This window comes from Eufriesea mexicana, unplaced genomic scaffold, assembly GCF_001483705.2.
Source record: "Eufriesea mexicana isolate 0111107269 unplaced genomic scaffold, ASM148370v2 scaffold484, whole genome shotgun sequence".
Taxonomy (NCBI): Eukaryota; Metazoa; Arthropoda; class Insecta; order Hymenoptera; family Apidae; genus Eufriesea; species Eufriesea mexicana.
This window is the reverse complement of record NW_016908637.1, coordinates 174,803-191,499: the sequence shown is the minus strand read 5'-3', so window position 1 is coordinate 191,499 and position 16,697 is coordinate 174,803. Positions and strand designations below refer to the sequence as shown.

At 30.1% G+C, this 16,697-nt stretch overlaps 2 protein-coding genes across 2 annotated transcripts; both read right to left on the bottom strand.

Moving 5' to 3' along the window:
• Positions 1-7,383: 7,383 nt before the first annotated feature.
• On the bottom strand, positions 7,384-9,466 carry SmD1 (small ribonucleoprotein particle protein SmD1). The gene is made up of 4 exons (XM_017897269.1): positions 9,380-9,466; positions 9,123-9,199; positions 8,837-9,034; positions 7,384-7,538 (listed from the first exon to the last, which is right to left on the bottom strand). The coding sequence occupies exons 1-4, from the start codon at positions 9,391-9,393 to the stop codon at positions 7,456-7,458; spliced, it is 372 nt and encodes a 123-aa protein (XP_017752758.1). The 5' UTR covers positions 9,394-9,466; the 3' UTR covers positions 7,384-7,455.
• Positions 9,467-10,648: 1,182 nt separating this feature from the next.
• beg (malonyl-CoA-acyl carrier protein transacylase beg) lies at positions 10,649-12,021 on the bottom strand. Its single transcript, XM_017897267.1, has 2 exons — positions 11,192-12,021; positions 10,649-11,090 (listed from the first exon to the last, which is right to left on the bottom strand). The coding sequence occupies exons 1-2, from the start codon at positions 11,989-11,991 to the stop codon at positions 10,649-10,651; spliced, it is 1,242 nt and encodes a 413-aa protein (XP_017752756.1). The 5' UTR covers positions 11,992-12,021.
• Between the last annotated feature and the right edge of the window lie 4,676 nt (positions 12,022-16,697).

The window sequence follows — 16,697 nt, the reverse complement described above, 5'->3', positions numbered from 1 at the left end:
TGATTGGTTACGAGTACTATTTGGGGTGTATCCTAGCTTCAGCGTATTTCGGTGGTGGTGGTTGTTTAAACATTCTAGGACCTTGTGCGTGTCGTCTTGAATGGCGATATATAACTGCTTGTTACGGTTACCCAAGTGGTGGCTTAGGTAACGAGTGTAGAAAAGTCAAGGGACGCTGACAGTAAGGACATAAAATAGAGCTCTCAATTTTAGATTTACAGTCCTAAACAAAGGGATGACCGGAGTGCCGAAAACGACCTTTCACGGATTAACATTAATAAAAATTGGAGAGATACCATCGATGCCAGAGTATTTTAATGCATCTAGGTGTCGAATGACTAAAAGAACTTCGTTAACGCTCATCTCCATATTTGCGAGATCGAACTCTGTAACACAATGCTTTTCTGCACTATACGTCATATTCGGAGAGGTGTAGGCCAATTTAGAGAAGACTACGAACGATTCGATGATACATTGCCTGTTGCGTCGCGTCGCGATCGAAATTCTCGTATTTCCGACGGATTGTAAGGCCGTCTCGCGACTACGACACGTGTTGCCCGCCAAATTAATATTGGGCAACTGTTTAAGTTGCACGAGCGGAAAAGAGTCGTATCTATGACGGTCGACGTTTCGAAAAGAACCGTGGCGTGTTCTTGATTTGAATCGGTTAGACGGAGTGTTTTAGAGAGACCCGACGTCTCTCAACTTTCGTATGGAAGTGGTTGAGGAGAGAACCCGTGTCTCTCAGATCTCGTATAGAACTGTTAGGAGAGAACCCGTGTCTCTCAGAGCTCGTGCGGAAGTGAGCTCCTCGATCTTCCTAAGATTGGCCTTAGGAAAAATCGGGAGCTAGCCAAATATGATTGGCTGTTTTTGACCAAGGGTGTTCCCTTGGTTCGCGAATCCGTGACCTTGGAGAAAGGGAAGCTTCCCCCAAAAGACAACGATAGTGGAGGAAACCCTCTCCTTCACGGTGGGGTATCTGGGGTTCACCCGCGCGCTGACCCCATCGGTCGTTTATTACCCCTAGCGAGGACCTGAGGCTTCTAACGTGTGCGGACCACGTGGAGCCCTCAGGCCCTTGTCAACCAAGTCTTAAGAGCCGTCGTCTAATTTCGTTAAATTAGGGATTTCCAGGATTCTCGTGTTCCGCGACACGAGAAGTCAAAGAAAAAAGATAAAGCATTCAAACATGCTGAAGGCGTGGAGCGGAAAATTCCGATGCCGAATTGTTTAACCCTAAGACCTGGCTGTTGGAAGACCGTAACGGGTCTTCCTTGTTCCACGACGGAACATTGCCCTTGTAAGACATACCACTCGAAATGTCATGGGAATTTCTACAAGTATGTTCAACCTGCCAGAAAGCTTTTGGATTTATTAACAGAGTATTCTCTAAGTTATATCTGCATGTGGCATAGTCTGTTTTCGCAAGCCGTTTACATTCGAATCTAACAAGAAGATAAGAAAAATGTGTATAACTGCTAAAATTGCAAAAGTTAATCCACACATGGTGTGCAAGTGTCTTATTATGAATCAACTGCTTGGGATTATTCAATATCATGGGAACATATATCATGGGAACGAGGCTTTAAATGCAGTGTTTCCTGAAACAAACAAATTAACGAGTAATAAACGAGTATGATAAATATGGAAATAGAAACACCCAGTCACTGCATCCACAGGAAGATCTGACAGAAGCCCATTTCAATGTATGTTGTTCAAATAATCGTTTAGTGCTGAGTAATCAATCTTTGTAAAATTTAATCTCGTATAATGATAACGAGGTGCACAGCATAAGTTGGACGCTAAAGTTAATCGCCGGGTAATGAAACTCAATCGAAAATAAATCGTCAGTTCAAAATTTTGATACGTTCACCACAAAAATTTGGATATTAGGAAAAAATAGATCTAGTATTCTACTGTTTCAGTTATAAATATGTTCTGTTGCAGAAATATGTAGAAATATGTTCTGTTGCCTTAACACCAAAAATATTGAGTTTGCAATGTCGGATGCGATATAAGGGACATTTGCGACATAACATTTCGGTAGACGTCGAATCTACCCATGATATATCAGGCAGATTATGATCACCTAAGAGACAAATTTTCGGGTTACCGAAGTTAAAAAACAGTCTTTCGTCATAAAAACAATGGTCCCTGTATAGATATGGCGACAAACAGGAAGGCATATGTACATATACATACATGCTGCAATTATTAAGCAAGTACTGTTAAAAAACAGACTTACAAACAATTTAAAATTTAAACACAAGCAATTAAATTTCTTTGTAACTACTATTAATACACCGCCACCTCGTTAGTAAGAACTGATGTGTCGTGCATTTGTTACAACGGAAAATAATATACCCATCGAACAGTAGTTCAAACTACCTTAGTAAAAATGTAAAAAAATGTCAGAGAACAGTTGATATCTCATGAAGCAAAATCGAATATCAAATTTATAACTAGTTCATTCTATCTTAATTTACATTTGAATGCCTACCATATATTTTACATTTCTGAGCTTTCAATAGAATTCTAGAAGTTTTTTACAGTAAAAAACAATAAAGTGAGAAAGAATATTGAAATAAATGGATTTCAAATACATATATTTAATTTTATGCGTAGCTCTTGGCTTGGTATCGCTTCTCAAAAACAAATATTTCGAAAATAATACCAATTACCAGGACTCGCTAACGTGGAGGTAGCTACGCATCGATACTAGACTTTGCTATTCTATCATTGCAACGGTAATTAATTAGTTAATCGGGGAAGGGAGGTCTCACCGTTTTCAATGATTTTCAAATATCATTAATATTAGTTGTAAAAATCAACATTTTGAAGAACTTTTTCTCATACATGTAACAACCGCTTGGTCTTAGTTTACGAAATTTTTCCTCAAAAAGAACGCTGCTACTACATTGAATTCTGTCTATACGTACATATCTGTGACTTTGTATCCGTCATCCGACGATAGCCCCTTATCTCTTGTTTCTATAACCAACGACGAATAATGTGCAATCTATCACTTTAAATCATTTCTCTCATAGAATTTAGAACGAAATTGTATGAATATATAAATATATGCAACCAAGCCAATTGGTTACAAATATATGTAATCAATAATGGCTGAAATGTTTCCATCTTCGGATGATGGCAATAAAAAAAATTGAAACAGAAAATGAAATGCTGAACCTCGTTAAATTAATTGCTAGGTAAAATAGTTAGACTTAAGTAAGGTTCGAATACTCAAGTTGAGACGAGACCGATCGTTAGAGGCATTTGGTTTGCTGAGTATTGAGGTCCGTAATAAACGAATAATGCAAAACATAGTATTCACGCTGTATGTCACTGCTGCAGAGTGAGATAGTTGATGTGCAATAACTACAGATGCTCGTCGTATGTACAATACGCGGCATTTTATGGAGAGCGACTATAGTCGCCCGTAGTACTCAGTGGCATCTTACGAAGAGCGACTATAGTAGTAACAATAATTTTTCACAGAAATCTCGGAAACTGTGGCCAAGCGGCGGTTACATGCATAGGAAAAAATTGTTCAAAATTATGATTTCTACACCATATTCAAAAGTCATTAAAATCAGTGAGATCTCTTCTAACTAACCTTTCCTCACTAATTATAAAAAAAAATTACTACGTTATTAAAAGGTCCAAATATCACATCTCGTGACACCTTGATACTTTGATTCTAAGATTCCCTAGTCGAAGAGATGGATCGCACGCAGCAGTTCATTCATATATACTCCTCGTGCTCGAGCGATCTACCGCGATTCTCCAAGAGAGATATCAATTTTGCTAGAGTGAAAGTAACGGAACTGATCGCGATTGCAGTGGAAAATTGGATCGACAATCGAACAGGAATTTGTATAGTTGTTAGCATTACTCTATGTCCCCATAATATGAAGTAGTCCAAAGGTTGACGATAGAATCGAATTGGTCCCAACTCAAACCACGGTGTGTATCCTAATTGTTCCAACACATCGCCGCCGCTATTCATGTACCCGTTAAGCACGAATCTTGTAGCAGACCAATCAGTTTCGATGGCTGATGTCTCAGCTCGAAATAATGGCACTTGTTCGCTGCTCATTGTATATGATTTCCTATATATAGAAAAAAGCGAACGAAAACGACTGTTTGGAATTAAATTTCTACTCGTCATGATCATAAAACGATGAGGGGCAAGAGAAAAGCACCACCAATACAGGCGTTCTGCTGCGCTGCTTATTTTATGCTTATTGCTTATACAATTTTATTAGAGCCCCTATAATATTACATATCATCATTTTCCAACGCTAGTAGCTGCAACTTGCATTTCTTACTATGGAGGGGGATTTAAAACTTGTATATATACAGATGTACATAGTAGATCAAGCACTTGCGAGAAAAGTATACAGCGAATGAGACACCTAGTGACAGTCTCTGGAATTACTTGAGCGTACGATAGTATATTCGTATATAGTTATCCTCGGCAATATTGACGAAACCTTAGTATTATGTTTCCTTATAACGAAATGAATTAGTGTGAATTAAACTACTATTTGCATGCTAAGATAATGTTCGTTTAACATTGTTAATGTCCCAATTTATAAATAATGAAAAAAGGAAAAATCAAAATCTTGTTGAACATATTTACCAGGAACATATTTGCTTCCTTACCTTTCGTACTTATTTATAGTAACTAAGTATTTTTTAATCATTGTAATAAGTAATGTACTAATAAATAACGCGATATATAATTAGTTATCATGAGTATAAACTTGTTACAGTTCTAGAAATAAATAATTGGGGCAATGATTGTTAAACGAAAATTCTTTCCAAATCATTTATAACCAACTGAAATTTTTATTGGTCTTAATTACACTTTCGCTAGTTCTTGAAATATCAGTCTTATTTCAGTTTTTAAACCGATTTTCTTATTAAATTCCCGAATTGATCAACAAATATACTCTTAATTATAAATGGTTTGACATTCAAGTTATAGGAAATAAGAATACAAAATTCAAATACTATCTGATTCGTAGACCAATATTGATCTACTACATGTCTACTGCAGTGTGTTACAGTGATAATCACATTTTTTCTTATAAAAATAGTCATAATCAAATATGAGTACTTTCCTTGATAGAAAACACACATTGATCAAAAATATTAAATCTGCAATCCATGTTAGAAATCAGTATACTATTTTGATTTGATTGATATGCTTATCTGACTTAGAATGAAAGTAAGATAATGAAATTAAAGGGATTTTATTATAATTAAAATTTTGTATCTTATAAAATAAAATATAATTCGATCAATTAGGCTTTACTACTTCATTATCGCAACACTACTCTTTTCCATTTCAAGTTTCTCTTTTAGACAGTTAGTCAAATTGGCCAGCAGTGATCCCCTGTAAATGCAATATGTCTACGATACATGTACAGAGTTTAATAGAATAGTACAAAAAATATTTGCAAATATCACAAAAACAAAGCTCAACTGGGAATTATTGTTCAAATAAAAGTTGTTCAGGATCTCATCCGTTATAACAAACTTCAAAATTATAAGGATCAATCCATGCATTCTGCAGTTTGTCAAAACTTTGATTTTTGCAAAAAACTAACAAAAGCACATTATTACTTTTTCAAACTCCTTTAATTTATATTTCTTTTAATGTTAAAGTGTGGTTCTTTTTTTAAAACTGAGACAGAATAAACAGATTTTGAGTAATTCATTCAAGTCAACTTTCACCAATAGTTTGAAGATTATGTGGTGCCGAAAGACTTCAGTAAACATACATTAAAAGTATATAAAATATGTTCTATAAGCATTCAAATAAAAATTTGTCAAAATCTTTTTGCACTGTGTGTTTTTGTAAACTGTTTATATAACTACATACAAACTTATTTGTAATTTTAAAACGAGTGTTTTTAATTGTATTTGTGATATATTTTTATTTAATGTAAGAAATATATATTTACTATATAATTTTTAAACTTTCTTTTCCCAGTGTAATTTCCATCTTATTTATCTTAACATGTTACTAATATCTTAGATAATTTATACATCATTCGCTTTCCAAATTCATATTATTGGCTCCCTATTCTCGCAACATTTTTGTGTTTCGTGGAGTTGTAAGTTCAATGATACCGATTATGTGCGATGATCAGGGCGCCGGTCTTAACCGTTTTGTCCAAGCAGCGCGATCGCGCTGTTCAGATTTCATGTCGAGAAGACCCAGCACATTTCGAGCGTTCTCGACAGCTGACAGTGCGTTACCGACTGTCGAAGTCGAAGCGCTATCGCGCCACTTGGCCATTAACGTCATAATATAAACGAAGCGTTATCATGCCGCTTGGGATTTCTCGACATAAAATAGAAGCGCTATCGCGTTTCTTGGGTCATCGCGTACCCGCTTAGAGGCAGCGCGGTCGCGCTGCTTGGGATAGTCTGACAGTGTTTTTTCAAAACCCTCTGGGACTTAACCATACAGGCTTACAATTAGTTGAGAAAGAATAAGTTCCTGGCTTGTCAAATTCTGTAGAATTTGTTTAGTTTATTATTGTTCGAGTTCTGTCGGTCGGTATTTTCTGAACGTCTAAATATGCCTTCGGAGTACTTTTCTATTGGTTTATTATGCTGTGGAGGGATGAATTTGGAACTGGAGCAGATTTTGTTTTAATTGGTAGCTGTTTTAATAGATGGACGGGTTATGGAAGGCTTTGATGGTGGTCTATTCGTCAAGTGCCTGTCAGGTTAAGTTGAGTCAAATGGATCAAAAATCGCATAAGTGTTGTCGCCAGTGGATATATTTATTGTGGGTCTGGCGCCTCAGTTCTTTAGCTGCTCTACTGTAATACGTTATAACCTTTTATATAAAGATATAAACTGCTTCTTTACAATTCTGGATTTATGTAGCAAATATATGGCAACAATTTATAAATTAATATTATTAATAATAATGCAGTGATACAACCATGCTTTCATGGTGCGCTTTCAAGTATCTTATTTTCTATTGGAAATATTTTAAGAGATTTTATGTTATAGCTTTAGGCACAGAATTATTGCCTAGTACTATTACGATATTTCAATAATTTAGATATTAATATTTTTAGTTTTCTATCTAAGTTTAAAATCATTTGTAACAGATAGCTTGGAACTAGCTTTTACATGAAATGTAATATGTTGACAAATATTCTATTAACTAATATATTTTTAACATTTGTGAAAAATTACATGAACTTCAATATTTCTAAGCATTTCTAAACAAGAAAGATAGAGTGTAATTTGAAAATCTGTTAGTGTAACAATCAAAAGCTCTGTTAAATTACAAAAACAATACAATTTATTGAATTATTTTTATATTATATGATAGCACATTATGTCAATATATTTCTTTAAGATAGAAAAGACTGATTTAATTATTTTAATGGAATACATAATAATAACATATGATTATCGTCTACCCCTTCCTCGTCCTCGTCCTCCCCGGCCTCCTCTGGTACCACGACCACCTCGTCCTCGACCTCGTACTGCTCCTGAAGATAATGTTGATATAAAGGATTTATGTATAAATGGTTTTCTTGCATTGCATTACAAAAAACAGAATTTCTTAATATGTATATTTCTATTGTATTTATATATTTCAAAAAGTTTCAATTAAATAGAAAAATTTTTTATTATATTTTTATTCATAAATGTTAATTTATTTTATTCGTTTTATTCATAAATGTTAACCCCTTTTCGAATCAGTAATATAATCCTATATCCTTTCAGATTTTTCAACTGAAGACCAGTAACATAGTCCTAAATCATTTTAAATTGTTTAGATGAATGCCAGTGATTAATCTTACATCATTGCAAAATTTGTAACTGAGTATCAACAATGTAGTTAAACTTGTAGTAAACTAAACTTTAGTTAATTCAGGTTTAAAAGTAAACCTGTAGTAAAACTAAAACCTTGTTACATGATGTTATACTTATTAAATCTATTTTATTTCTTAATTTAATAATATATTTTATACTTAAAATTATTATCAGATATCACACAGAATTATAATGTAAAATAAATCTGTAAAAATATCATTAAATTTTATGTATAAAATGAATATTACGAATTTTAAATTCATTATATTCATTTCCAAAAAATATATTTAATGAATTTAAGCAACTCTATCAATTTTAACATTGTGACAAGAAATATTTTTTATATTCATACACAATTAAATAGCAGCCCCTTGCAATGTTTAGCTATAAACTTTTGAAAATTATATACATTTAACTAAACCTTCAGTTGACAACTAACAGTTATAAAAGTGTTAAGAATGATCCTACACATGCAAATTTTTCAAACTTCAAGATTTTAAAATATATCTTCTCATGCATCAAGGACCATAAAAAAATGGAATTATGAACTGGATCAATTCTGTATAATACATATAAAATATTAAATATTCCTAGGAAATACATAGTTTGATCAAATTATAATAAATTTTTAAAATACCTACAACAGATTATGCTACAACGAATAGTCATCTTATTATTTGCATATCTATGGTACTTGACCAGAAAATATAATATAAGTACATTATTAAAACTATGTTAAAATAAAAGATCATTGAAGAAACCCAAAATATATGAAAAATAATCTCTATAAAAATACAATAAGTAATTAAAACATAAAATTGGCAAAAATTTAATTTTAATAAATAATATACATTTATCTATTAAGCTTTAAAAATAGAGCTATGTAACACTTTCTGTTTAGAACCATGATCTGAATAAATTAGTAAATTTTTATATTCATAAATTAATAATAATAATTGTATTTACAAACCTCTGGCAGCCTCCTTTTTCTTTGCTTTTGCTTTTGGTGTATCATCTATGAGTAATGTTTCAAGTGGTAATGAATCTGGTAATATATAGTACCTTATATTATTGCCTCGTAAACTTAGTGTATCTAATTGTACAGGATCTCTATTTTTTATTGTCATTTTTACTGTCTTCAAATGCGTGTTCATTGCCACATCAACTCCTTTAAATAAAAATTGAAAGTATAATATTATATTTGAATGAAAATATAATCACACATGATAAATTTTGTGTAGGTTATGTTGACATACCGGTAATAGTACCATGCACTTGAGTACCGTTTTTTAATTCTATCGTTACAGTTTCATGACTGAGCTTCATTAGAAATCTGAAATTGTCAATATTATTTATGTTAGAAGATTAAGAAAAATTTAAATACTGTGTAATAAAACGTTAAATAATAATCTTCACAAATTTAATTAATTTTTTACATTTATAATTCCAATTTTCCATAAACATTTTATTACTTCTTAATAAGTTATTACAAACTATACATTTGCTTACATACCTTACTAGTTTCATGATGCTGAATGTTTATATTACAATAAAATTACAATTTCAGTTTCATACCGCTTTTTCTTCCCTATAACCATACAGAACGCTATAAATGCTGTGTTCCAAAACCCTTTCAATTTTGTTCTAACAGTCTCGGAAATTATATTGCTTTCTGTTATTATTACTAAATAAAACGATATCATGTGTTTATTATAAAATTCTTACTAGTAAAATAATTAAAGAATAATATTCAATAATACAATTTATAAAGAAAAATAAAATTTTCATAAAATAATGTTGTATATAGAACAGTTTTAATTAATGTATTTAAATGTGTTATGTTATATAGAGATAATATATTAATATCTTGTCATATTATTAGAGCAATTAATAAAATTTATGTATAGAATTCTGAACTTGTATAAATAAATAAAAAAATTATTTAATATAATAATAAATTTCAAATTATTAAGTAGCAATATTTATATTTTAGGAAAAAAAATAATGTTTAAAAAAACTAAAAAGAAAATCATAACATTACATAGTTTAAATTAAATTATACTATCTCAAATTGATAGTATTTATAAAATACTCATAATTATTAGTAATGTTAAGTTTATAAAAAAGTTTATTATATTATTAATTACATAAAATGTATTTTTTTTTACATGAATCAAATTATTACATGTGAATTAAATCATGTTATTTTACTATTTATTTATGTATTCATTAGTAATTTATTTATAATGTCTATTTATCCTTCTTATTTACATTATTATTGTTTAAATTTCTGCATAATTAATATATAATCAAGATAAATAATAATACAAATTGTTATGTTGCAAAAGCACCTACTTTTTATAAATATATTTAATTTATAATAATCTTTATATTAGTACTTAACGTTGATACTTAATTTTAATATATATACTTATTTGTTTATTTATAATAAACAACACAAGTCTATATCTGTGATGATTTAATTATTAAGAATTCAAGTATATTTATTTGTATGCATATGTACACTTCTTAAATAGAATATAGGAGTAAAGTAAAATTAAATATAATGTTATGACATTGCTAATCTGAAATGTATTTTCTTTTCAGTTTATCATCATAAAGACATTATTGCATTATGTATAAATATGATAAATTTTCATTTTCTGTGATGTTATGTACAATCAAAGTAAATTAATTGTAATGAAGAGATAAAATAAAAAAGTTAAGAAAATTATTTTAATAACATTAATAATCTAACTTTTAGATTATCATCAGCTATATATTAAATTACAGTACATGATTGCGCTGCTCTTACGTTAACTAATTTTAAAATAGTTTTCATTTTTCCATTTGATCCTATATCATATGTTTGTGGAAATTCTATTTCAGGAGGCCTTGAATATATTTTGTGTAAACACTGTTCCCACTTGACTGGTGATACAATTTGCTTCATTATCAATTTTTTAATTAATCGTACATTTGAGTATGGAGCAGCTTTTTGATTGGAATATACCCTACATCTAGGTTCATGAATTTCTATAGAATTTAACATTTTAGAAACCGATTTTAAAGCAGGGTTCATTAATGGTGTATGGAATGCTCCTGACACAGGTAATCTAGACAAATTAATAAAACCATATTGTTCTTTATGTTCTTCAATATATTTCAATGCTTCTATGTTTCCTGCTATTATTTTCCGTTCTGTAGTTAGATAAATAGCAATCCTAAAAATAATTATTTAATATTATGAATATATGTAAAATATATATATGAAATTTTATTTATTATACATTAAATATTAAATAAAATAACAAGGAAATATTACTTGCATACTGGGGTTTGAACTCCTATATTCATTGCCCAATTTTCTGCGTCTGCACAAGCTTTTTGAACTTGTGCTTTTGATGCATATGACACTGATAACATTCCTTGAGGTACTATATCTGAGGCATACTGCATAGCTTGTCCTCTAGTCCATGCTAACCGAATTCCATCTTCGAAATTTATAGCTCCAGAAAAAATTAAAGCAGTTATCTCTCCTATACTATAACCTGCTGTAGCAATACAACTTTCAAATACTTTTGGTTTTTCTTCTCTAATTACTTCCAAAGCAGCCAGAGATGATACTACCGTGGCAAGTTGATTAAATTGCGTCCTATTTAATTTTTCTTGTGGACCATTCAAACAAAGGTTTAATAAATCAAAATTAATAATTTCTTTAGCTACATCAAAAAGTTCTGTAGCATTTTTATAACCTAGATATTTTTTAATCATGCCAACTTTAATAATACCTTGGCCAGGAAATAATATCACAGAGGTATCTTTCGGATTAATTTTTGGTACAGTTTCTTTTTTAACATTTATCTTTGTATCTTTAGGATATGGTGTTGTCATCCAATCTTTATTATCCACATCTTCAAAAGTGGCTGCTTCTTCAAGTAAATGTATCACTTCTTGTGTTTCATAGGAAAGTTGGAAAGAATCTTTCTCAAATTGATCTGTACTTGGTACTTCCTGATTATTACCATTCTTTTTCGAATCATTTGACATGTATTTGATTAAATCCAATCGGTAATATTTTGGAAGATAAGGAATTATTCGTTTAGGTAATAGTTGTTGAAACATATTAGTTAAATTATACTCTAATATCTATTAAATAGCTACAAAACTTCATTCAGTATTAATCTTTTTGATATTACTCAATATTAATTTACTATTAGTTATTGTTACTTTTCAAGTTATATAATTTGTTGTTTATTATATACTAATTTGCTATTTAAGTCAATTATATATGATGCAATTATATATAAATATAAATTTTATAGTTATAAAATGTTTTTAGTATATAAACATAATATTAACCTAAAATTTTAGATTGTTTTCATTTGTACATGTATGCAGCTATTTTATCTTAAGTGGTATACAGATTTTTAACATATTTTATTTCATCTACAAAAATTTACTTGTATAACAAATAATAATAACGTAAATTATATGACAATTGCAATAAATAAAATTACTGGGAAGAACTAACTGTATTTGTAGAGATGAAGCATTAGAAATATTTTCGCGCCTTCTACAATTAGAACAGTCAGTAATCTAAAAGTACCAACTGTAAATCACAAAGTCAGAGCTGCCAGACATGCATTGTAGATCCCTATTTCCAACAGAAACGTAAAGGAAAAGGACTAGGAGTGAATAATGAAGTGCATGGGCCTAGGCATGGAGACGTGTCTAGCTTTCTTAAGGGATCATTTTCATGTGAGAATGAATTATTAAAAAATCGATTTATTTTTATTCCATTTCTTGAAAATACGTATATTTAAAAATATGCTGAAATTTATTAATATCGTAAGTAATGATTTTTCAAACTGAAAACTTGAAATACGTACTTCTTGAGAAAGTAAGATGGCTGCTATGAATGTGTGATGTGTTTGTGCGATTTAAAACCCTCAGATTCTATTTGTTGCTAATTGACGAAATGATTCCAAAAATACTCAATATGAGTTTTTCATATTTTGCATTTCAAAATTTGTCATTTTTTAAATTTTACTTTTTCCTAAATCTGCAATCCAAATTTTTTTATTAAAATTAATTTAATCAATTTATGAGAAACAGATAGCATTATAATATAAACACAAATAAATGTAAAATAAATCGAATATGGAATGGAGTAATGTAGCAAAGTAACATATCGTAAAATTATCGTGTTTCACCCAATCAATTTTTATACCATAGTGTATGAGATCTTGAACTACAAAGTATATTAATTTGCAACAATCTGCAATAACATAACAAAGAAAATATTAACAATGATGCAAATATATAAGGACATAACAAATTTACAAACAATTCAAATGAAAAATCTGCAACAATAAAAAACATTATTAATAACACAAGAATATCGTTTAATTATGTAACAAATAATTTATTTAAAAAAACGTTTACTAGCGAATTACTGTATTTACTATTTGCTAATACAATAGAATATATTTAGTTGTACATGTCGAGAAGAATTAATTTATATTTTATCGGTTTTGGTTAAAACAATTCTGTTGCACTTTTTAAAACAAAATTAAAGATGAGATTGACCATAGGACCAACTATCGTGAAACAAATTGATAGTCATGATTTTAACAAATTTCCCGAGTATGTATAGTTTATTGCTTTACACTGTAATTGTAAATTTTCAATAGTGAACTTCTATGATTTTTCGCAAACTAAATTGTTAGAAGAATTTATCATATTCATATATTACGTTTGGCAACGATATATATCATATTTTTCAAAATTATAGTAACAAAAATTATTTCTGTGATATATTTTTATAAACTAATATTTGGATATTTTCAGTAAGATAGTTTTGAACATTTCGTTTTTATTATTAATTTATTACTAGTAGATACATTTCCTTTATCTATACATGTACTAACTAATAAATATTATACACAAAAGTCACGTAACGATATAAAATGTTGTTAAAAAGTACAACAGAGTATAAAAAATTGAGAATAAAGTGATTATGGTACAAAGAAGCTACAAAAATTGTTTCGTTGCTTCATTGTCCGAAAATTAAGCAAGGATTGGAAAATAAACGTACTACAGATTGAATTTTGTTCAAAATTTCTTAAAATAGTTATGCCTACAGTGAAACAATGTAAAGTGGTTTACCAGAAGGAAATCTTAGAAACAGAGAAATAGGAAAATCGAAGATCATACAAAGTAGGAAATAAGTCTGAGAAAAGACAGCATGTTGTATTTGTTAACAAATTTATTTGTTTTAACGTAATATTTTCCAATGGAGGTAAATTTAATATATGGGTATCTAACGGTTATTCAAAAAATTAAGAGAAAGTTAAATGCAAAAATAAATTCTACAAATTTTAGTACATTAAATGTTTTTTTTGACTGTTCGCCTATACTGATACATAACTATACGGTACATAATAATTTTACTACTAAAAGTTACATTTTCTTCTTTATTATGTATAGAGAAGCAATTTCGAAATATTTGACAAATTTCATATTGTCAAAACCGTTCTTCTATTTAATTTTGTTTATTATTTTAAACACTTAAATATTTATAGTCGTTAATTAGTAAACCTAGTTATTTATATATTTCATTGGTTTTTTCTAGAAATCAATGAAAGTTCAACGATATTGTGCTTATATAGGAACCGACAATAAACGTTGAACTAATTGTAAGTATAATATGTGTTAGAAATTCGTATGTAGTACTCATGAATAATAAATGTTTGTTATTTGTAGGAAATCGTCAGTTATCTAAAAAATTAGAAAAAAAAACATTCAAGACAGCAGCCTCGGATTTAGATCGAATGTTTAGGGTGATATCTGGAGTGTATGTGGAAGGACAAGTGATCGCGTGCAAGGATTGTATAGACGGGATGTTTATGAGTGATCGAGAAAGAAAACCTGCGTGCGAAAGAAGAGCAATTGCTAGGCATAAATAAGGGTGCAAGGGTTGTCTCCAGACACTCTTTTACGGAATTTTCAGCGAGAGTGACGTGAGAGTACCGGTTGGTTGCGTAATTTATAGATCAGTTATCAGTCTAGTCTTTTAGTTTATGCTTTACTCCTAGCCTCATTTAGCTCGTGATAAATATATATTTTTATCTTATACTTTATATTTAGTAATCAAACAGTAATCCGTACATGTATATATTTGTAGAAAATAGGTAAGAGAATAAAACCTAAATAAAAATTTGTCTCACTGCTAGAGGTTCGTCCATATTATTAAGTCCAATTGCAAAATATGCGAAAAGAAAGTTTATTGCGATAAGAAATTACAACTGACGCAGCGTTTAGAAACTCTTGTACGTAGAACGAAAATTAAGAAAGGACGTACTAAGAGAACAAGTGACGATAGCACTACTAATGGAATATCTATTATAGTAAGTACAGTACACCAAATAGAAGAGAATAGAAATTAAAGAATGCTATTGGAGTAAGTTTAAATATGCAATTTCGAACAGATATTTTCAAATGTTATCTATTGTAATTTAAATTGTAATAATAATTAATAAACATAAGATTAATAAGCTTGAAATGAGTATTAGCAAGCATAAAACTATCATTATTATAGTCATATGAGCATATCTCGCGTATTCTTTGTATATGTTGTTATATTATTACATTGTTTATATATTCTCATACATCACATTCGTTATTTGCATATGTCAACATATTTTAATTGCATTAAGTAGCCTTTCGACAAGTATTGATGCAAAATTGTACTAATTTCTGACTGAAAAATTGTGAACGATCAATTTGATATACAGGATTTCCGGGAATTTTTCGTCAAACTATGAGAACTTAATGCAAAAGTCACGAGAAGAAAAAAAAATGTAAAAATTTGCGAATAAACGCTTTGTTATAGAAATATAAATAAACATTATGCACATGGAATAGGTAGCAACTTTTCTTCCCAGTTTTCCATCATACTACGAAAAAAGTTAATCTGATTTATTCAACCTGCGTATGTAACGTAGTTGCATGTCTTCTTCGAACGAGGAATTTTGGCAAAGAATTAAATTTGCAAATTAAAACTTGGAGCATAATAAATGTATCGATGGCAAAAACTCGTCTGCAAATAAAAGGACATCGTTTGTAAATGAGAATTTAAAGACAGTAAGTACCATACTAAAAATTTTCATGACACGAAGTCGTTTGTTAGCGAATGATAAGAAACGTGTAACTACATGGAACATATGAACACGTTTCACCAGTGTTTTTGTGTAGGAATAACTCCACAAATTTTATATTTGTTGCGGAATATTTTTTATAATTTTCCTTTCAATTATCAAAGCTTGCGTCTTATTTTAGGTACAGTATCTCGTCTTGGAGGTTTGAATCGAAGATGCGTGTTTCATTTGTTAAAACTTTCGACTGTAAACGTTGGAAATTTTTCGCGAGCGATTGTATATAGGAGTTGTTGCTCCGCAAATTCTATATTTATCAAATCGCTTTAAGATTTTACCCGGAGATTCCCAACACTCGTATATTACTTGAAACGAAATACACGTTATTTTAAAGGTCTCGCGATTTGTCCAACGTCCGTATTTCATTGGTGAAAAGTTCAGGCCGCAAACGTTCGAGTACTTTCGCGAACCGCTGTCTGTAGATTCTTGAATAGATCGGACATCTTTTGTACGGAAGTAGCATCGAATGAATAATCTACTGACACGTTACACGTAAATAGAGTCTTACCGCACTGGTTCGTGTGGTAACTCGACCACTCGTTCACGCGAAAGTGTATTGATTTTGACATATAGAACGATAAATATTTAACCAAAAAAAAAAAAAAAAAAAAA

Coding starts and splice junctions, on each gene's coding strand:
- beg (XM_017897267.1), bottom strand. CDS start 11,991: ATGTTTCAACAACTATTACCTAAACGAATAATTCCTTATCTTCCAAAA. Junction 11,091..11,191: donor GTTCAAACCCCAGTATGCAA/GTAATATTTCCT, acceptor AATTATTTTTAG/GATTGCTATTTATCTAACTA.
- SmD1 (XM_017897269.1), bottom strand. Junction 9,035..9,122: donor AGTGCATGGTACTATTACCG/GTATGTCAACAT, acceptor TTTTATTTAAAG/GAGTTGATGTGGCAATGAAC. Junction 7,539..8,836: donor GAAAAAGGAGGCTGCCAGAG/GTTTGTAAATAC, acceptor CATTATCTTCAG/GAGCAGTACGAGGTCGAGGA.